The sequence below is a fragment of the Tachyglossus aculeatus genome, chromosome 7 (assembly GCF_015852505.1).
Source record: "Tachyglossus aculeatus isolate mTacAcu1 chromosome 7, mTacAcu1.pri, whole genome shotgun sequence".
Classification (NCBI taxonomy): domain Eukaryota; kingdom Metazoa; phylum Chordata; class Mammalia; order Monotremata; family Tachyglossidae; genus Tachyglossus; species Tachyglossus aculeatus.
Genome location: NC_052072.1, coordinates 50,218,734 through 50,241,342, shown reverse-complemented (window position 1 = coordinate 50,241,342; position 22,609 = coordinate 50,218,734). Strand labels below are relative to the sequence as shown.

General features: G+C 41.4%; 1 protein-coding gene across 3 annotated transcripts in view; it reads right to left on the bottom strand.

Moving 5' to 3' along the window:
* The window catches only part of DIP2A (disco interacting protein 2 homolog A), a 169,859-nt gene that overhangs the window by 63,919 nt on the left and 83,331 nt on the right, over window positions 1–22,609 (bottom strand). For 2 of the 3 annotated variants that reach the window (XM_038749831.1, XM_038749832.1), the window contains exons 4-9: window positions 16,824–16,943; window positions 15,110–15,358; window positions 8,807–8,935; window positions 6,986–7,105; window positions 6,071–6,268; window positions 3,368–3,459 (exon numbers count right to left, since the gene is read on the bottom strand). In XM_038749831.1, the coding sequence (XP_038605759.1) occupies window positions 3,368–3,459; window positions 6,071–6,268; window positions 6,986–7,105; window positions 8,807–8,935; window positions 15,110–15,358; window positions 16,824–16,943 (908 nt within the window). The remainder of the gene's footprint in view (window positions 1–3,367; window positions 3,460–6,070; window positions 6,269–6,985; window positions 7,106–8,806; window positions 8,936–15,109; window positions 15,359–16,823; window positions 16,944–22,609) is intronic. The other variant, XM_038749833.1, reaches the window with a different exon arrangement.

Genomic DNA, 22,609 nt, shown 5'->3' with positions numbered 1-22,609 from the left:
CCCCTTGAAGAGTTCATAATCTAATAAGGGAGAGAGGCAGACATAAGTTATTTAAAAATAGTGGCGGTAGGAGGAAAGATTTAGATACAACTGGTAAATTACAAGAGCATGGAAAAGGAACAAATAACTGGAGAAAATGAATCGATACGTAAATCGTTACATACGTAGCAAATAAGGGGGGCTGTATGTACATAGGTGCTAAGGGGGCAATTTGCATATGAGGGTGAAGGGTGGCTAAGCAAACATCAGTCAATAGTACCTATGCAGTGCTTGTTGTACACAGGCAATGTACTAAGCAAGTGTGGGAATGCATTTCCTCCCTTCAAGGAATTTACAATCCAACAGGGAAGAGACATGAAATTATTTACAGAGAGGAAGTAGAAAATGTAAATTTGGATATAATAATAGTAACAACGATAACAACATTTGTTAATTACTATGTGCCAGCACTGTACTAAGCCCTGGGGTGGATACAAGCAAATCAAGTTGGACACAGTCCCTGTCCCAAGTAGGGCTCACAGTCTCAATCCCCATTTTACAGATGAGTAACTGAGGCCCAGAGAAATGAAGCAACTTCCCCAAGGTCACACAGAAGACAAGTGGCAGGGCCAGGGCTAGAACCCATGACTTTCCGACTCCCAAACCCCTGCTCTATCCACTACGCCATGCTGCTTCTACATCTAATCAGTTAAGTGACTAAATGACAGAGGACATAAATTGGTAAGTACAAATATGTTACGTGTGGTTGTGAGTGCACAGGTGTTGAGGTGGTAGTTGGCTGCACATGATTTGGGGAGAAGAAAAATGAGCTGGGGAAGGTCTGGAAGATATGAGGCTTCTGAGGGGATTCGAAAATAGGGAAAAGTGTGGTCTCGAGCATTTGAAAGGGGAGGGTGTCCAGGCAGAAGCAAGGGTATGAGCAAGATGCTGAATGTGGGACAGTAGGATTGTAGGAGAAGACTGGATAATTAAGAGGGAGAGAAAGCTGATGGAAATGCTTTAGAGTCAATGGTCAGAAGTTTGTTTTACGTAGAGAGGATTGGGTAAACATCAAAGGATTTTGTGGGGAGTGTTTCAGAAAAATGATACAGGCAATAGAATGAACGACTGGAAATGGAGAGAAAAAAGAGATGGAAACCAGAGAGGAGCCTGATACCAAAATCTAGTCGGGATATGACAAGTGCCAGAACCAAGATAGAGGCCATTTGGATGGAGAGAAAGGGGCAGATCTTTGAAATACCGCAGAGGAAAAATTGGCAGAATAGTGTGACAGACTGAATGCAAATGAAGAATCAGGGGAAATAAAAAGGTCGGGCTTTGAAGACAGGGAGGTTTGTGATATTGTCAACTGTGATGGGAAAATTAACTGGAGAAGTGGATCTGGGAGGAGAGATGAGGCATTCTATTGAATTCTGTTGAGCTTAAAGTACCAGCAGGACATCCATGCACAGAAAGACATCCTAGATGCACGAGGGAATACAAGACTACAAAGAGAGTGAGAGGTTGAGGCTAACAATAGGGGTTTGGGAACCATCCTCGAAAAGGAAACAGCTGAAACCTTTGGAAGCAGATGAGCTTCCTGAGGGAGGGAATGAAGGAGTGGAAAATGAAAAGAGTAGGAGACCCAGAACAGAGCCTTGAGGGACACCCACAGTTAGGAGATCAGAGGCAGAAGGAATTCAGTAAAAGAGACTGAGAGGGAGTGACCAGAAATCATAGGAAGAAGGAGGCTGTTGGGATGATGTAATCTGGGGTGGTGGAAATTACTTCTGGATAGGTCTTCATACAAGAATATCAAATTTTGTTCAGAAAATACAAACTGATTCACCTAGTTCAAATTATTAAGAGTAGGACGGCAAGGAATGCAAAGAAGATTGAGGAAAGGGTAAAAGAAAGAAGAAAGAAAGTGTAGTAGTAGTAGTGTGGGCAGGGAACCTATCCGTTCTTTCTGTTGTACTGGACTCTCCCACAGCTTTCGGTACAGTGCTCTGCATATAGTAAGCACTTAATAAAATACCACTGATTGACAGTAAACAATAACATTTACTGAATGCCCACTTGGTACAGTGCACTGTATTAAGCAACTTCCTACAATATAAAACAGAAGCAACATGCTCCCTGCAAACACTATACCAGTGGACAAAGACATAAGAATAATTACAAATGGAGTAGTCATGATGGCATAGTGGACAGAGCATGAGAGCCTGGGAGTCAAAGGTCATGGGTTCTAATCCCAGCTCCACCACTTGTTTGCTATGTGGCCTTGGACAAGTCACTTCACTTCTCTGGGCCTCAGTTACCTCATCTGTAAAATGAGGATTGAGACAGGGAGCCCCACATAGGATAGGGGCTGTGTCAAACCCAATTTGCTTGTATCCACCCCAACGCTTAGTACAGTGCCTGTCACACAGTGAGCACTTAACAAATACTGCAATTATTAAATAACAATGTATTATTGGATAAATATACACAAGAAAAGTGCCAAGGATGAATGATGGGGTTTATATAATTTATGGTACTTGGAATTAATCAGGGACGTGTTGTGCGATTTTTGTTGTTGTCTGTTTTATGGTATTTGTTATGTCCCAGGCACGATACTAAGCCCTGGGGATACATACAAGCCAATCATATTGGACACAGTCCCTGTCTTACAAAGGGCTAACAGTCTTACTCCCCATTTTACAGATGAGGTAACTAAGGCACAGCAGTTAACTGACTTGCCCAAGGACACACAGCTGACAAGTGGCAGCGCTGGGATTAGAACCCAGATTCTTCTGATCCCTAGGTCCATTCTTTATCCGCAAGGTCATGCCACTTCACACTGCTGGAGGAGGTGGGATTTTAGAAGGGCTCTGAATATGGGGAGAACTGACATCTGTCAGATTTGGTAAAGAGTTTCAAGGAACACGAGCAAGGGGGACAGATGTAGGAGAGTCAAGAGTGAGGTAGAACTGGAAGCTATCCTAGGAGGAATTAAGAAACAGCAAGTGAAGAGAGCATAAAGGTACGGCGGGGTGAGATGGAGGAGAGCCCTTTAGTCGATTGTGACTTCTTGTCTAAGGTGGAGGAACACGGTAAGACAGAGGTGTGTTCTGAGAAAAGGCATGGGCCAAGTGATGCTTCAAAAAGATGATCTAGGCAACAGTTTGTAGTACAGATAGGAGTGGGAACTACACTACAGAAGAGAGGATATTACAATTAAAATCTTCAAACAAAACTAATCTATGCAATATTATTTTGCTTAAATTGCCAACCTAGAATTTGTCCTTGTGGTTGTCCAACTGATGGAAATGTAGCTATTGTTCAATCTCGATTTTGAAAATTTTCTCTTTGCTCGTTTGAAGGCAGTTTTACTCAAGAAACTTACCCTGTCTCCAGGTTTGAGCAGTGGTTCATTCTTACTGGATAGTTTGTTTAGCAGTGTATAGGCTAGCTTTAAACTCCGACTCCAAAGTTTGCCTGAATTAAGGGAACATACAAAAAAATTCACACAGACTGAAAAGCTATGAACTGATTTTTTTATGGTATTTGTTAAGCACTTACTATGCTATACGTCATCCCCCGGGCCTGGAATGTCCTCCCTCTGCCCATCCGCCAAGCTAGCTCTCTTCCTCCCTTCAAGGCCCTGCTGAGAGCTCACCTCCTCCAGGAGGCCTTCCCAGACTGAGCCCCTTCTTTCCTCTCCCCCTCGTCCCCCTCTCCATCCCCCTGTCTTACCTCCTTCCCTTCCCCACAGCACCTGTATATATGTATATATGGTTGTACATATTTATTACTCTATTTATTTATTTATTTATTTTACTTGTACATTTCTATCCTACTTATTTTATTTTGTTGGTATGTTTGGTTCTGTTCTCTGTCTCCCCCTTTTAGACTGTGAGCCCACTGTTGGGTAGGGACTGTCTCTATGTGATGCCAATTTGTACTTCCCAAGCGCTTAGTACAGTGCTCTGCACATAGTAAGCGCTCAATAAATACGATTGATTGATTGATTGATTGATTACTATGTGTAGGGCACTGTACTAAGCACTGGGATAGATACAAGCTAATCATGTTGGACACAATCCATATCTCACACTGGGTGCAGTCTTAATCCCCATTTAACAGATGAGGTAATTGAGGCCCAGAGAAGTGAAGTGACTTGCCCCAAGGTCACACAGGAGCCAGGATTAGAAGCCAGATCCTTCTGGCCTCCAGGCCCGTGCTCTATCCACTAGGTCCCACTTCTTCACGGTTATAAAATAGCATAAGAAAGTATTGACTGACCTGGACAGTAGTCTAAACAACTGCTAAAATAACCTACAGAACTGTCAACACAGAAAAAATGTATGAAAAACCTCCCAGAGTAGTGCAATGTTAACTTTAAAACATGCTGCTGAGAAATTAGCAATGGAGTAAATACGCCCCGTTACACAGTGAGATTTATGATGGACTCATGATGGAAAGAACAACTCACCTGATGGTGATAGCATCTAAGAAGCAGCTTTTTGACAATTAAGATAACCCTAGCCCAACCTTGTTTCTTAAAAATGTATCAAGTGAAATCCTGTAGATGATCCCTGGGCATCAAAATGCTAAATAACATTTCTGATCAATGAGTATAAGGTTCATTTAGTTATTTTCTAGGGTTGATGCTTCTTTAAAAATCACCTGGCCTTGCCACTAGGGAAGTAGACAATAATATAATCTTATGGCTTGGCTACCGCATTTTGCTGTCCCTCAGAAGATATTATAGAGACATAATGCCAACCTGCAACCAGCCAAAGAGTATTTGATGAGTGATCTTTTTAAATATTTTTTTTTGTGGTGGGGAAAAAGCGTATTTAGGTGAACTGAAATTCGAAGAGAATTTTCATTGCAATTTAGAGAAATAAAACTTTTCCTCTCCACAGAAAAATCACCATTACCATTTACAATGCCAGAGGAATACAGGAAATTCCTTTTTACATCATCATCATCAATCGTATTTATTGAGCGCTTACTATGTGCAGAGCACTGTACTAAGCGCTTGGGAAGTACACACTGGCAACATATAGAGACAGTCCCTACCCAACAGTGGGCTCACAGTCTAAAAGGGGAGACAGAGAACAAAACCAAACATACTAACAAAATAAAATAAATAGAATAGATATGTAATAAATAGAATAGATATGTACATAATCCCATCACTTCTAGAACCCCAGATCAAACTCTTTCCTCACAGACGACGACAACTCTTTCAAACTGTTTGGTTACATCTCAGATCCCCCCCTACTCCCTGGGATATTCTGATTTCATATTATTCCATGGAACATCACCTCTACTTTATTCAGTTTCTATTCCTGTTTCCGTGTTTTAATAGTTGTCCACCTTCCGACTGAAATGACAAGAGACTGAAGGAATAGGAGGAAGGGCGATAATGCTGCATTGCCTGTGGAATGATGATCCTTAAACATCATCCACGGGCAGCAGAAGAAGGCAGAGGCAATGTGGTCACCCCAGCCTAGAATAGATTTGAGGTGGCTACCATTTACCCTCTACCACTTTACCTGCCCCTCCCCATTCCTCAAACTTTTCAAAGCCCTACTGGTCTTCGTTCAGGTGGCCAGCTCTTTTTTTGGAGAAGTATATCACTGTCAGTTTACCAAATGCAAAACAGCTGCTTACCAAACAATTACCAAATGCCACCAAATATCATTATTTATAGTTTCAAGGAATCGTATTTGCTAATATCTTCATGTAATAGCTACATCTGCTTCATATCTGAGGCTAGTCGAGGGCACATCCACTCTCAGAAGTCTAAGCCTCGTCTTACATTGTCAGGAACAATAGGTCTTTGGCCTAATCAACAATGAAAACGACCAATGTTACCTTAAAAAGTCAGTTGCTTAGGAAAAAACACAAGACATGATAGTCTTCATCCCTTGCTTTAAGATGAGGTTTGCACTAACTATGATATTAACTGAGCAGTACCTGGGACTACTGTTTTACATCTGGGAAGTGACAAGAGCATAACACAGACTATTTTTGATCTTTTTTTTAACCTTTTGAAAATTTCTCACTGGAATCGACTATTTATGTCATTACTTACCATAAGTAAGAGTATAAATGGCTTTCCCTGTTGTATCCAGTGCAGTGAGACAAGGGGCTTTTGGCTGAGTAGTCCCCCAGCGCTGCAGAGCGGCTAATAATGATGGAGGCCAGTTAGTTACCACACCTAAAGGTTCACCTTTAAGCACACTCATCTGACTTCCTTCAGGTTTTGGCTGATTTGGATCAGGCTGATGGACTATAATAATAATAAAAAAAAAACCACACTTGAAGATGACAGTATTACATTTCTAAACACTATGATTCATATTAACTTGTATTTCTATGTTCTGCAATTTTGTCTCCGTAAATTTTCCTCACAGCTAGTGAAGTACCATTTGGATTAGGATGATCTTTTCAGAAAAGCCAGAAAATTGGCCCAGATCAACTATCATCAGGCCCCAAAATAATGAACCTTCATGCAAATCAGCTGTAGAGAAAAATAACTGTCGTATTTGTTAAGCGCTTATTATGTGCCATGAATTGTACAAAGCGCTGGGGTACAATAAAGGGCTCACAGTCTAAATAGGAGGGAGAACAGGTACTGAATTCTCATTTTGGAGATACGGGAACTGAGGCACAGAGAAGTGAAGTGCCTTGCCCAAGGTCACACAGCAGACAAATGGTGGATGCAGGATTAGAACTCAGGTCTTCTACCTCACAGACCCATGCGCTTTCCACTAGGCCACACTGTTTCTCCGGTGTACTCAATTTTTCAACACCAACCTCTGCCCCAAACGTGCGTAAATCAGAAAACACATAATTTCTTTTTAAAACCCTGAAATTTTCGAAGAAAATTGGTTTCAACCAAAAAAGAAAGGGCTCAAATGGTGTTTGAAAATACCATCCAATATAACATTTTAAGTCTGAGGAACTGTAGCCCAGATCAAAGGAAAGAAAGATGAATAGGTATTACCTTCTAAAAGTTCTTCAAAATCATCCACAAAGAATTCTTTCAAAGGTGGGCGCTTTGGTCTCTTCAAGGTATTTAAAAGCTGCTGAATTTTTGAGGATACTCTACTGTTCACTGGAACACCTGTCAATTTCAGATAAAAACAGGTTGAATCTTTCCAGGAACAGAGTCAGAGAGTTAGAAAGGGTCCTAGAAGAAGGGGCCACAACAGAATCAATCAATCGTATTTATTGAGTGTTACTGTGTGCAGAGCACTGTACTAGGCACCTGGCCTTATCGCAACCTATTTATCTCCAGATAGGTGAATAATAACCTAGATGGATGGTGTTGATTCCTAAATCCCTCAGCACCCCCACCCCAATTCCCTGTTAGCATTTTATCACCATGACGGTTCCTTATATCCAATTTATAATTCACTTATTTTAAGCTTAGCCTATTAAATTAAAATAGACTGACTCCCACACAGGACTGGAACAGTGTCTGACCTGTTTGTCTTGCATCTATCCCAGTGCTTAGTACCGTGCTTGGCACACGGTAAAATAATATTACTGTTATTATTCTTCTTGTTCAATGATCAGTGGATATGGAGAACAGCTAATCAGCATCCATCTTGGAAAACATTTTCCACACGAATAGTTATTTGAGTTATTCTCTAGGTATTTCTTTAATGCAAACCAATCTCGATTCCTTTGTTTAACAATTCTGCATAAGACCTAGCCTTCATTCCCCTTAACTACTCTGGCTGCTTTGGGCATTCTCCAGTGTCTCTATTTGCTTGTGGTTGGCTATAGTCTTTAATTAATTCAACTAATCTTTCCCTACTCTGAATTCACTCACTAAAATGGTTGAGTGCATATTTCCCTGGCTTTACAACAAGAATGTCAGGTGGGAGGAACATAAAGTCCATGATAAAATCTAGAAAGGTGACAGTGAATGTTTCCCCCTTGCCTAGATGTCCCATGACTATTTTAGAATGAGTTTAATTGGTCTGGCATAATTTGCTCTGTACAAAGTCTTTTTGGTTGCTTCCTTTTAGCTGATGCTCTTGGCATTCCAAATTTACGGTTTACTGATTTCTTCTAGCCTCTGCCAAGATTTAGCTGTGAAGCCAATCACAGCTCTGAATCACCAGATTCCTTTTTGAGAAAACAGGCGTAACATTAGCTTTTCCCATCCTAAAAGACTTTTCTGGCTTCAATGAATTCCCTAAATGACATTCTGGAAAATATTCAGTTTAAATAAGTATATTTATGCTTCTAGGTTGAAGCACAAATCAAAGCAAAGATTCACTACTCTAAAAAGGTTGTGACAGGAATTCAGGTTAGACTCCTTGACCACTTGTTACAAGAACACTTCACATTGCTCTATAAAATGATTTTAAAAGGCAATGATTCAAAAAATAAAGCGCTAATTAACTTTTCTAGATGCCCAAAATGAAATGTATCAATACAAAAGTGACAAAAGGACAATTTAGACAATTACGCTGGTACTGTTAAATGGAAACAAAACAATTCGACTATAGGTGATTCTAGGCCCATCATCTACTTCTGCAAGCCTCATCATGAATAACAATAACCTAATCAGCAAAAAGTCAACAATTCCATTTTTGTATCACAAAGGTTGCGTCGCATGGATAATTTCCATCCTACTCTGATGGAAAAACAGACGTGTATTTAATCCCATGCTCTTGCTTTCAGGTGGGTATGTAACGCTCTTCACGGGAGGAGAGAAGTGAAATGGGAGATCAGTTCAGATAGATAGAAGGCAGAATTTGGTTTTAAAAAATGGTGTAACCTCTATTTTAAGGCTAGGAAAGACATTTACCATCTGCAGTTTCCAGTATGCTGCTGCTGTACCCCCGAGGAACACCCCTCACTGATGCTACTTGTGGTCGCTCGTGATGCGAATGTTCTACCAGGCCAGTGGTTACATCAGGAGGTGCTGAGTGGTTATCTGAAAAGGAGAAAAGAATGCACACAAAAATACCCCGATCAATAACTCAAGGAGGCACACTTCACGAATCGCCAAACTCAGGCTCTTCCTAGAGTGAGGATTCGACTGTAAAATGGAAAATGAAATCCTCACAGCAAGTATCTCCTACAAATATTCAGAATTGGCCAGTACCCAAGGATGACTGATGGACTGGAAAAAACTGAGAGGATAGACTACATGCAGGAAAATACCATTTCTATCAATGACGGGAAAAACATTTTCATGACGGGAGTTATATTTCCATGGTTGCAACACGTCTCTTCAGGCTGCCATCAAAGGTGAAATACTCCAACTTTGACAGCTGCCCAAAAGGACTAAAATTATAAATGCCGGAAAAGGCATTTCATCATTATAACTGAGTATTTAAAAAAATAAGAATTTAGATGATAATCCTAGGGATAATGTGTCCGTCTGTTCTGTGATGCCTAAAAGGCAATCAACATTAAGTAAATGTTTATAAAGAGTAGAAGTAGTAGTAGCATTTATTGAGTGATCAATAAGTACCATCGATTGATTCAGCACTTACTTGGTTCATTTAACTTAGTGCTTGGGAAGTACAGAATAACAAAGGAACACATTCACTGACTGCAAGGAGCTTGCACTGTAATGGGGAGACAGCCATAAAAAATACAACCAGAGTGACCCAAATACTGAATTTACTCACATAATTACAATTTACTCACATAATTGCAATTTTTTGCAATCTTAAAAGAGGGGTGGGATTATTATGTAAGACCAATCAATCAAATCAGTGGTATTTACTGAACACTTACTGTGTGTATAACAATGTACTAAGCACTTGGGAGAGAACAACAGTGTTGGCAGATGCTTGGATAGGGAATGTGTCTACCAACTGTTATACTGTACTCTCCCAAGTGTTTAGTGAAGTGCTCTGCACATAGTAAGCACTCAAGATTGATTGACTGGGGAGCAGGAGAAAAGGAACAGGAATGGAAAAGATCACTTGAGACTGTGTCCCTTATTTTTAATTGTAGTCTCCCAGGTGCTAAATACAATAAGTAGTCAATGAATTACCTGCTTCCGCTCCCACCTCTTCCTACCCAGGACCTCTCAATCAGTCAATAGCATTCATTAAGTGCTTACTATGTGCACAGCACTGTTCTGAGTGCCTGGGAGAGTATAATACAACATAATTAGAAGACATGTTCCCTGCTGATAATGAGTTTACAGCCTAAAGGGACCTCTCAGAAAAAATTATCTCCCTGGCTTAGAGCATCATGTGCTCTGACCCTTCTCTTCTTCCCGAGCCTGGAACACCTGTTCTCACTGCTTATAAAAATTAAATTTTCTTTCCTTTTCAAAAATCGGGGGATGGAAGGATGTGCAAAATTATGTGGAGGTAATTGTGCTCTCTCTCTCTGTATATGTATATATATATATTTGTGTGTTAGAGAAGGTTTACATAAATTCATAAGTCTATTGTTGGCTGAAGGAATGATATCACTCTGAGTGCTAAGAAATTAATCAGCGAAGACTTGGAGGAAGTACGATTTTAGGATGGTAATAAAACAAATGCATCCTGTGGCTTTGTTTTTCATTAATAAAAGGCATATGCTTTTTCCTAATTCTGGAGAACTAGGAAGAAGAGTGAGTCATATGCAAATACAACTCCCATATTTTGAATATGGCTTTCTTTACGCCACAGAATCAAGACGTTGGAGGGTGATTCTGATATCACATAGCTGGTTTAAGAAATATTAGCATTTTAAAATATATCTGTTAGGCTTAGTCAGTGAGAATTAAAAAGGAGAGGACTAGTTTTATTTACACAGTAACTTGCAGAGTCAAAGGAGCAAAAAACTGGTAAGCACAAATTAAATATACATTGCTTGATTCAAGAAATATTTCTTGCATAATGAAACATACTTATTATTTTTCATTTTTAGAAGATCTAGTTCTCTAGATACATGCCTACACGGGGGAAAATTACAATAACCAAGCTCTGAGCCACTTGGTTAAAAGCATTTTTGCAATGTTCACTAAAATTTCAAGGTCAGAAAATTTGGCCCCCATCAAAAGAAAAAGGAGAGGGATTTCAAATTAATACGTTTTCTGTGTCTCTTCAAGTTCTACTGGAGAACCACCTAAAAGTATTAGAGAAAGAGATCTTTTCAATGGCACGTGAAAACCTAGGTGCTATGAGGAATGCTGTCATTATGTAAGTATACCCTGGATCTTCAAACAGTGTTTAACATATTTTGGGACTTTGATGGTGATATTGAGATGAATTAGAGCTTCGGAAACTCACACTCACATCAAGCGAACTGTGGAAAAGAAGGGATTTTAGGCACGAGAGAACAGTCTCCTTGTGAACTTCCAGTATTAGTCAATAAAATAATCCAGCCTGAGATTACAAATGCATGACTACCAGAGGAATATTTGGCACCCAGGATAAACACAGCCACATCAGGTATGAAAAGCTCACGCTTATGAACTAGAAGTAGCTAGGAGATGGAAAAATGCTTCCGAGTCAAAAATACACTGATTCAGGCAATCCCACCACTCTCAGGAACTGAGGGGCTGCTAGTAGTTTAAACTTCCATCACTCTTCCACTACAACACTTTTCATGTGCCAGAGGTAACTACTCTGGATTGGAAATTGAGAAGCAGCGTGGCTCAGTGGAAAGAGCATGGGCTTTGGAGTCAGGGGTCATGGGTTCGAATCCCAGCTCTCCCAATTAGCTGTGTGACTTTGGGCAAGTCACTTAACGTCTCTGTGCCTCAGTTACCTCATCTGTAAAATGGGGATTAAGACTGTGTGCCCCCCCGTGGGACAACCTGATCTCCTTGTAACCACCCCAGCGCTTACAACAGTGCTTTGCACATAGTAAGCGCTTAATAAATGTCATTATCATTATTATTATTATTATTAAATTTTAAAAAATTGGAAGCATCATCCTTAAACTTTTGCTTTATTTTAGTTTCTCATCAGAAGAGTCCACGTGCCCTAACCATCCTGGAAAAATATATTTAGCAAGTATACTGGCTTCTGCCTATAGTGTAAAGTGTATACTGTGGAGTAAGTAAAAACTGCAGTGTTTTTACTGCTTTGTAACCAAATCAGATCTCTACATAAAAGGTTTTAATCAATGATATATACTGAGCACTTACTGTATATAGGGTACTGCACAAAGTGCTCTCCACCAGCTTAAAATCTAGTAGGAGAACAGACATTAAAATCAATTACATGTGGGGGACATGGCAGAGTGTGAGGATATATACATCAAGTGCTATAGGGCTGGAGATGGGGTGACCTAAGTGAACAGGTGACAGAGCCAGCAATCAATCAATCAATTGTATTTATTGAGCGCTTACTGTGTGCAGAGCACTGTACTAAGCGTTTGGGAAGTACAAGCTGGCAACATAGAGAGACAGTCCCTACCCAACAGTGGGCTCACAAAGGAAGGCTAACAGGGTAGGGAAATGAGAGGTCAGGTAAGGTTTTTTGGAGTAGATACAATTCTTCTAGGACTTTGAAGATGGGGAGAGCGGTATTTTGTCAAATATGAAGGGGGAGGGAGTTTCAAGTCAGAGGGAGGATATAAGGAAAGGGTCAGCAGTGAAGAAATGAGATCGAGGTACACTGGGTAGGCTGGTGTTAGAGGAGCAAAGTATGGAGGCTGGGTTGTAGCAGGAGATTAGTAAGGTTAGATAGGAAGGGAAGAGCTGAATGAGTGCCTTAAAGCCGACAGTAATGCATTTTAATTTGATGCGGGGATGGATGGGGCATCATTGGAGATTTCTGAAGAGTATGAAGATGTGGACAGAGGGGGTTTTTGTTTGTTCTTTTTAGAAAAAATGATCTGGGTAGCAGAGTGAAATATTGACTGGAGTGGGGAGAGACTGGAGGCAGAGAGGCTGATGCAGTAGTCAAGGCTGGACATGGTAAGTACTTGGATCAGCAGCAGTTTGGATGGAGAGGAAGGGGTGGATTCTAGGGATATCATGAAGGTGCGACCGACAGGATTTTATGACAGATTGAATATGCACACTGAATGAAGATGAGTCGAGGGTGATGTCACAGTCTTGTAAGACGGAGGACTGTGGGGCTGTCTACACTGACGGGAAAGTTGCGGGGAGTAGACGGTTGAAGTGGGAAGAGGAGGACTGCTGTTTAGTCTTAGCAAGAAGCAGCTATTCCCTGAGCAAAACTCAAGAACAATTTAGAAGTCATGGCTCTCACATTTTGGGATCAACTATTTGATGAACTGATGAAATCACTGAATGTAGGTGGGAGAACAAAATCAAGGCTTAATAATGCACATGAAATGCTCCCAAAACTCTCATCCTCAGTTACTGCTAAAAAATGTCTAGTATTTATTGTTCTTGCTTTATAATGGGAGAAGCAAAGACAGGGAGAGATGAATTAGCTTGCCTGAAGCAACCCAGGAATAGATGGAAAATTTCCAAAAATAATCTAAATCAATTGACTCCCATTCGCCCACACCTTAGCAAATCACTTCCTCATGGAAAGCAAGGCAATAAAGGATGCTTTTCCTCTTACATTAGTCATGAAAGTTTTCCACATCCTAGAGTCAAGGAGCATGAGGTAAATGATAACTGCACTAGGAAGTTGTGAAGCAAAATTGTCACACTGAAAAGTCTTGAATTTATTGAGGAGGAAATATGAATGCGGGAAAGAAAAAAAGCAGCAATGAATACTAATTAAAAGTGGAATGGATGATTGGCAGTTCACCCCCAAATAGGATTCTAACCCAGCCAATCTCAGTAAATTCTGATTCTTTATGTAACATCGGTGAATGTTAGCCAGCAATGATCTTTCTAGCATTTCTTAATGCAAATTTGCATTTTAATTATTGGCACCCTAATTCAGCTTAAAAACCTAGCAAGCGATAACATACGGAAAGGAAAGGAATATAGCCATTTAGGGAGGTGAATTATTCCATCGAAGGCAATAGTGCCAACATTCTCATTATAGGCAGGGGAAGTGTCTGTTTACTCTGTTGTATTGTACTCTCCCAAGCACTTAGTACAGTGTTCTGCACATAGTAAGTGCTCGATAAATACCGTTGATTGATTGATTTATCTGGTCTGCAGGCTATTCATTGTCGGCAATCCTGGAAATTTGACATCTTTTGCAAATATGAAAATTTTGAGTGAAGAATAATCCTACTTTTTAGTCTTTTTTGAGGTATAAATTATTCATGCTCCAACTGTGGGTAGAGGAGATATATTTTGGCTCTACAATAATTTCTGCTCAATGAAACCATGTAGTAGTCCAACTACAACCCACACACTTCCCAGCTCGTGGGAAATTCATTACAGAGAGTGACATATTCGTGGAGAACGATCCCAGAATATGGGTTATTCATCGTGAACGATGCTTAGTTTGCCTTAGCAATATGGTCCAGTTTGAAGCTCTACTGCCTGGCTGGCCAAGCCATAGTATGTGAGCTATTTAAAGAATCTCTCCCCATGTCCAGTCCAGGTTTTCTTTGCCTGGGCACCAAGAAGGGAACTATGTTGAGGGGCATCTTGGGAGCCAATGGATGCCATTTTTGGCTACTGCTGCCTCCCTTTTGTTTCACATAGTGCAAAAAGTAGAGACAAAGAAAAAGCCACCCTCTACACTGCCAAACGGAGGAAATGTGAGAAGCAAAGTGACCCACATTCCTATTCCTACTTGTAGAGGACAGCTCTGCACCACAAATGTAGTGCGTTTATTTTCACTGATCAACAGCTAGTTATTTATTCTTCAGTTGCTTCAAATTCCACCTTGAACATATAGATGTAATAATAAAGCAACCCAGAAGACTGGACGTTGCTGAATCACCACTCGGGTCAAACCCATCTAAGTTACTTAGCCGATACCTGGACAATTCTGGAATAGGTACTTCTGCTTTAGGAAACCCCACTTCGGTTAATCGTCCCACACTGACCTTATTCTCTGACATTCGATGGGCCGGTGGGGTGCCGTTTTTATCCTTTCACCTTCACTATTTTCCGCCCCAAAGCACACCTTATACCCACCTTGCAGAAGGCGACTGTTAACGTTAACTTTTGTTTCTCAGTGCCGGCTTGCTTGTGGGGGCAAGCGCCCGCACTAAAGAGGACTCTAAACTTTCCGTTTTAAGAGGGAGGTGGTATACGAACCTAGCTGAGCCTGCGCCATAAGATCTGCAAGTACAGTGGCGGCGGCGGCAGCAGCGGTAGCTGAACTGGAAGCAGCAGCGGGATTCCCTCCTGGATGGGATGAAGTGGAGGATGCAGAGGATGAGGTGGAGGAGCCCTGGATAACCCTGTTAAACCAGGGCTCTACGCTGGAGTGGCTCTGGAATGGAGTGGAGGTCATCCGCCCTTGCCGCCGTAACGAGCCCTCATCTTCTGAGGCAGAGGATGTGTCTGTGATTAAAATAATCATGACAGGCATGTAATGTAGGAATGGACCAAGACAAGGAGACAGGAAGTTTTTTTTCCCTGTTCGGCAATTGGCGCCTCTCACGCGCTAAGCACGAGATGCGGGTATTCAGCATGTGGCATAAGCACATGCATAACTGCCGTTCCCACCAAGTGTTAGTCCCGAAAAGCCCTTAGAGAAGTATCAAAAACAGGCAGTGCGTTACTTCAGTCCAAACCTACGTCGAGAGAAAAGAACTATCGTAGGATAAAAAGTTGGCTTTTTAACTAAATGATTACGTATACTGAAGTTGTGTGAAGCAATTGTAATGTACCTGAGTGTCATTTTATTCAACTAATTGATCCCAGGGATGTGATTTTACCTCTAGCAGTATTCTAATATTCTAGCAATATATTACAAAGCAAGTTCATTAAGTGCTGGCAGAGCTATGTTACCTTAACATGTCTTTAGGTCTCAAATATAATCAATTAGGAACCTAGTTTTATATTCTAAATTCCTTGAGGGCAGAGATTACGGTCTTTTACCTATCTTGTACTCTCCCAAGCGTTTAGTACAGTACTCTTCACACAGCAGTTACTTAGAAAGTATTGTTTTTTTTGACTAAGACAGTCTGCAGGGTTTAACATTCTGGTTTGTGGCTGAGAATAATGATGGAAAAACTATTCAAGTGCTTACACGTACAGAAGCACAGTGATTTTTCAAAGATTTTTATTATCAATAATATAATCAAAGAAAGAAAAATTACTTACCTGAAAATACCTTTACACTGAGAACTAAATAGGCCTGGTGAATTAGGCTTGTAGCTGTGCCATTATCTAATGAATTCTACTAATGGATCATGATTGCTATAAAAGTTTCTCCCTAAGTTTATAACTAAGAGTAAGCAAAAGTGATGGCTTTCTTCTGACAATTTCTATTTTGGGGGGAAAAAAAACTTACAAAAGGTAATAAGCATCATTAATGATGAAGAGTTTTGTGTTCAACAAATCAACAGTTTGTCAAAAGTCTTGCAATTACTTCACCATATCTCTAAAAATCTACAAAATGGATATGATCCTCAACCTACTCTTTGATCATAATAATATCTTTCCAGATACATTAGTTGATGATGACGTTAAATGAAGACCAGTCATTCTAAATTCATAGTAGTTTAGCTTTCCGCCAAATGCTTACTACTTAAGCTTTTGCTTTTTCCTAGCACCTACCTCATTGTGGAGAAGAACTAAAGTCCCAAAGGAGAAGAGACATTCCCAGGGCCATATTCCATGGGGTCAGAAACACACACTGCATGTAATTGTGACATATGTCCTGACCTGAATTTGAATGCGTGAACTAAAAATTCTCATTCAGAAAATGACTTCAATACCAGAACATTTTAAAGAAAGAGAAAACACACATTACCCTTTCCCGGCATAGAACGAGATGGCATTTCATTAACTTTCTAGATACCTGGAGGTGTGTATGTCTCTACTGAAGAGTGTACGAGAACGGAACGTCTTTTTGAAGGCATGGGCATTTTCCTCTCTTTGTATTTTGCCAAAGCTGCTTGTACTGCTTCAGTATGGACATCTACATAAAAAAAATTGTAAAAACAATGAAAGAAAGTTTTACTAAACACTGTAAAAAGTACAATAAAGACAGTGAATCAGACTATCAAGCATACTTCCTTGTCTATGGTCATTAGAACAAACACTTCAGAGGCTAAAAAAAATTAACAACTACTTATTTTTTGGGTAGTACGTTACCCTTGAAGCAAGAGTTTATAAACATAAATTACTGCATGGATCTATTAGTACATTTCCTGGTTTAACAGCATCTAACCTTTGAAATTAGACAGTAGGGATTTAACACCAGTTTAAAATTAATAGCTACATTAGAGCCTAAAATAGTTTCCTTTACACTAGAGAATGTCAATTTTCACTAGTGCACCATTCTATTCCACTATCCACAACTCTTTAGGGCTTAACCATGAAAATGTGGGATTGCAAATTCACCACCTCACTACCCTCCGACAGAGGAGAGTGAGCGAATGCTCAGGTATACAGGCTGAATAACAGTCACTAATTGTTCTGAGTGTAAAAGACTGTCCCACCAGGACCACCACTGGCAGGAATCAGAGTGTTGAATGGTACTGCATAAACCATGAGGACTTTAATCAATTTCTTCGCAACGGGTTCTCGCTCCCAAAGTCTGAATTTTGCTTACTGTTTACTGAGAGCTCCCTAGGAACTAAGCCCAACTCAGGTTGGACATGGTCCCTGCCCCATACTGGTGTCTGTCTGAAGAAAGGAGACCAGTTATTTAAACCCATTTGATGTATGGGGAAACTGAGGCACAGAAGATGACTTGCCCAAGGTCACAGAGCAGGCATGTGGTGGAACAAGGACTAGAACCCAGATCTCTGGACTCCCAATACAATGCTCTTTCCACTAGGGGAGACTCCATCGCCATCAGTTTAAAACCGGTATTTTGGTATCTAATTCGGAGAACTACTTTTTTCGGGTATGCTACTGTGGCCACTGGATTTTCTTCCGGAAGCATTTTAAAATCTTAGCTGAATTAGCGTTAGCCAAAGGAAGATAATGGGAAGCAGCATGGCCTAGTGGAGAGAGGGGAAAAAAAAGAGTTAGATTTCTTTTTGTGGCTTTGGGAGAGGAAGTATGGGGTAAAAGAGAACACAGCAAAAATACAATAATTGCTTCCAGAATAAGACTGTAAGCGTGCTGTGGTCAGGGAATGTGTCTACCAACTCTATATCGTTATACTGTACTCTCCCAAGCACTTAGTACAGTGCTCTGCCTGTGGTAAGCATTCAATAAATACCATTAATTGATTGACTGATAGAACAGTGCTTTCAGTATGTGACTTGGATAGAATGCTGTTAAGGAATTAGCGAACAATTTCCAACAGTGAGAACCTGTTTGATTGTGGTGTACCACGGAATCCAAAAAATATTCATAAATGTGGCACTGAAATAGGTGACTACTACAGAACAAGGTTTCCGGAGCACTGAACTTAGCAAGAACAGAGAACTGGGTGTGTGAGGGAGGAAAGAAAAGGCAGAATCAGAAGGAAAAATAAAACGGAATTTTTAAAAATCCTGTCAAAACCGGAAAATATCAAAGGAAAAAGAGAGAAAGACCACCGGCAAGAGCCAGTGAAAAGGAAGCCATGGAGAGGGATGAAAAGGGATTAGTATAAAGAAGGAGAGTTATTCCCCCATATGGTTATACTATTTCTACTTTCTTTTTCTGGCTTTCTCTTCAAATCTGCCTGTGAACTCTCCCATCTGCATCCGCACTCCCAAGCTTCCCGATTCACTCAGCAAGGCTTTGTTAAGTACAGTTATAGCAGAAGCTTCCTGCTTTTCACAAAACCTTCCTTCCTCTGGCAGGGAAGAGAAAAGCTGAGTGCGGGGTTAAGGGCATACCAGCGATTTGTACAGAGTGCTATGTAAGAAAGCCCCTGATTTATTCAAAGAGAGGGACAGTCATCTATAAGTGAAACCATATTAAGTAAAATTGTACTGAATGAAGCTGTGCTGTAAATTAAAGCACGGAACAAAGGTAATTTTCACACAATCTGAAAGTCACGTCTATGGTCAAAGTAATCTGCAGTAATTCTGCATTGGAATGAGGTCGCCTCAAAAAGTGATAATCTTTTTATAAATGTGGCCACAGCAGCGACTGCTTAGAAGACCATCCCACCTCCCCAAATTAGACAAAAATCAAACTGCATTATGGACTCCCCAACTGGACTATTCAGACAGCACCAAGGATGGGGTTATAGCTATTAAAAGCCTCAAAACCCTCCCTTCTGATTCTGGATCTCTCCCCGGCCCCCTTCCCTTTCTCCCCAGCTTCATGCGAAGCAGGCTACAGCTGTTACCATCTTCTAGGCTCTTCTGAAATCATATCTCCTCCAGAAGGCCTTCCCTGACTACTCTCACCTCTTCACTCTATTCTACCCACCCCCGGCAGCCCTACTGTTACTTCAGTACTTCTACATTAACCTTGTGTACTCTCCCTCCCCACACCTTGTAGCATTTATGTACATGTTGCTTCACCTTATAGGTAAATTAGTGTCTCCCTCACTAGATTGTAAGCTCCTTGTGGGCAGTAATTCTGTATTCTCCCAAGTACTGAGTTCACTGTAAAGAATAAGCACTCTACAAATGCTATATTGATTGACTGACTACTGGTCATTTTATCAAAAACAGAACACATAAAATGCACGGCAAGTGAATTCATATATTGTACCAATTCACTCCTGGGTAAATCTTTTTTTTTCCTGGTATTTGCCAAGTGCTTACTATTAGCCAGGTACTATACTAAGCACTTGCCCGCGCTCACACAGAATAAGAGTGGCAGAGTCAGGATTAGAGCCCAGGTCTAATGACCTGGTCTAACGACGGGAAATGAGGGCTTAGTCAGGGAAGGCCTCTTGGAAGAGCTGTGATTTTAGGAGGGTTTTGAAGATGGGTAGAAAGGGGGTGGTAGTGCCAAGCTTAAAGACTGAGGTACAGAAAGTAGGTGTTTAGAGGAGCAAAGTTTGTGGTTTGGGTTGCAGAAAGAGATCAGCAAGGTTAGGTAGTTATATTAATTGTGTTGTTTAGCGCTTACTGTGTACCAGGCACTGCGCTAAGCGCTGGGGGGGGTGGGGAGAGGAGGAAATACAAGAAAACTGGGTTGGACAGAGCCCCTGTCCCACACCGGGCTCACAGTCTTATTCCCCATTTTACAGATCAGGTAACTGAGCATAGAGAAGTGAAGTGACTTGCCCAAGGTCACACAGCAGACAAATGGTGAAGCCGGGATTAGAATCCATGAATTTCTGACTCCCAGCACTAGGCCATGCTGCTTCTCAATGATTATCATGGCATCTGTTAAGCACTTACTATGTGCCAAGCACTGCGGTAGATACAAGGAAATCAGGCTGGACTCAGTCCATGTCCCACAAGGGGCTCACAGTCTTAATCCCCATGTTACAGATGAGGTAACGGGCACAGAGAAGTTAAGTGACTTGCCCAAGGTCACACAGCACACAAGCGATGGAGCCAGGATTACAACCCATGTCCGTGCTCTTGCCACGAGGCCATGAGAGAGAGAACCAACTGAGCGTCTTAAAGCAAGGAGTTTCTGTTTGATGGGGAGGTGGATGGGCAACCACGGGAGGGTGGATAGGCAACTACGGGAGCTTTCTGAGGAGCGGGAGGTTATGCGCTGTACTAAGTGCTTGGGAGAGTTGGTAGGCACGTTCTCTGCCCACGACAACTGAATAGTTTTTCAGAAAAATCGTTGTGGGCAGGGAACTTGACTACCAACTCTCCCAAGCACTTTGGTGCAGTGCTCTGCCCAAAATAAGCACTCAATAATGCCACTGGTAGAAAAATCATCCTAGAAGCATGGACGTCAACAAAAAGGATGATGCATTTTCAGAAAAATCGTTGTGGGCAGGGAACTTGACTACCAACTCTCCCAAGCACTTTGGTGCACTGCTCTGCCCAAAATAAGCACTCAATAATGCCACTGGTAGAAAAATCATACTAGAAGCATGGACGTCAACAAAAAGGATGATGCGATCGTCATGGCGGGAAATGATGAGTGCTCGGATCAATGGGAAGCAGTGCGGCATAGATGGATAAAGCATGAGCCTGGAAGCCGGAGGACCTGGGTTTTAATTCCACTACCACCACCTGCTTGCTGTATGACCTTCGGCAAGTCACTTAAGCTCTCCATCCAAACTGCTACCATTTAAATCCAAGCCCTTATCCTATCCTGCCTTGATTACTGTATCAGCCTTCTTGCTGACCTCCCTGTCTCCTGTCTCTCCCTACTCCAGTCCATACTTCACTCCGCTGCCCATTTTTCTACCAACACATTCAGTCCATGGTTCCTCGCTCCTCAAGAACCTTTAGTGTTGTCCATCCACTTCCGCATCAAACCACATATGGTTGGCTTTAATCAATCACTGTTATTTATTGAATGCTTACTATTTGCACAGCACTGTACAACAGAATTAGCAGACATATCCCCTGCCCTTAACAAGCTTACAGTCCAGAGGAGCACTTTAAAGCACTCAATCACTTTGCCCACTCCTACATCACCTCACTGCTCCCCTAGTACAACCCCGACCACATACTTCATTCCTCTAATGCCAACACACTCACTTTACTTCGATCATGTATATCTCGCCTCCAACCTCTCGCCTATGTCCCACCTCTGGCCTGGAATTTGCGCTTACTCTTCATATCCGACATATACTCTCCCCACCTTCAAAGCCTTAATGAAGGAACTTTTCCTCCAAGAGGCCTTCCCTGGCTAAGCCCTCATATTTCCTCTTCTCCTTCTCCCTTCTGCGTTACCCTGACTTGCTCCCTCAGCCCCAAAGCACTTATGCATATATCAGCAGTGTATTTATTTATATTAATGTCTACTTCCCCCCCATAAGCTCGTTGTGGGCAGGGAGTGTGTCTACCCACTCTGTTATTTTGTATTCTCCCAGGTGCTTAGTAAAGTACTCTGCACATAGTAAGGGCTCAATAAATATGATTGATTCTCTGTTTCCTCAACTGCAAAATGAGGATTCAATATCTGTTCTCCCTTCCACTTAGACTCTGAGCCCCATGTGAGAGAGGAACTCACATGGGCCTGTTTAACCCCACCACTCAGAACAGTGCGTGACAGATTCAGCATTTAACAAATATCACTAAAAAAATGTGTCAGCAGTTTGGATGGAGAGGAACGGAGGGATATGATTGATAATGTGAAGGTAGAACAGGATTTGGTGACATTAAATGTGTGGGTTGAATTACAGTGGTGAGTGGAAGATAATGCCAAAGTTACATGCTTGTTTGATAGGGGAGAGTGGCAGTGCTGTCTATGACGATAGGAAAGTCAGGGGGAAGACAAGTTTTGGGTGGGAAGACGAGGAGTTCTGTTTCGGGCATGTTAATTTGAGATGTCAGCAGGACATCCAAATAGAGATATCCTGAAAGCAGGATATTATAGAAGCAACATGGCTCAGTGGAAAGAGCATGGGCTTTGGAGTCAGAGGTTACGAGTTCAAACCCTGGCTCCGCCAATTGACAGCTGTGTGACTTTGGGCAAGTCACTTAACTTCTCTGGGCCTCAGTTCCCTCATCTGTAAAATGGGGATTAAGACTGTGAGCCCCCCTGCGGGACAACCTGATCACCTTGTAACCTCCCCAGTGCTTAGAACAGTGCTTTGCACAT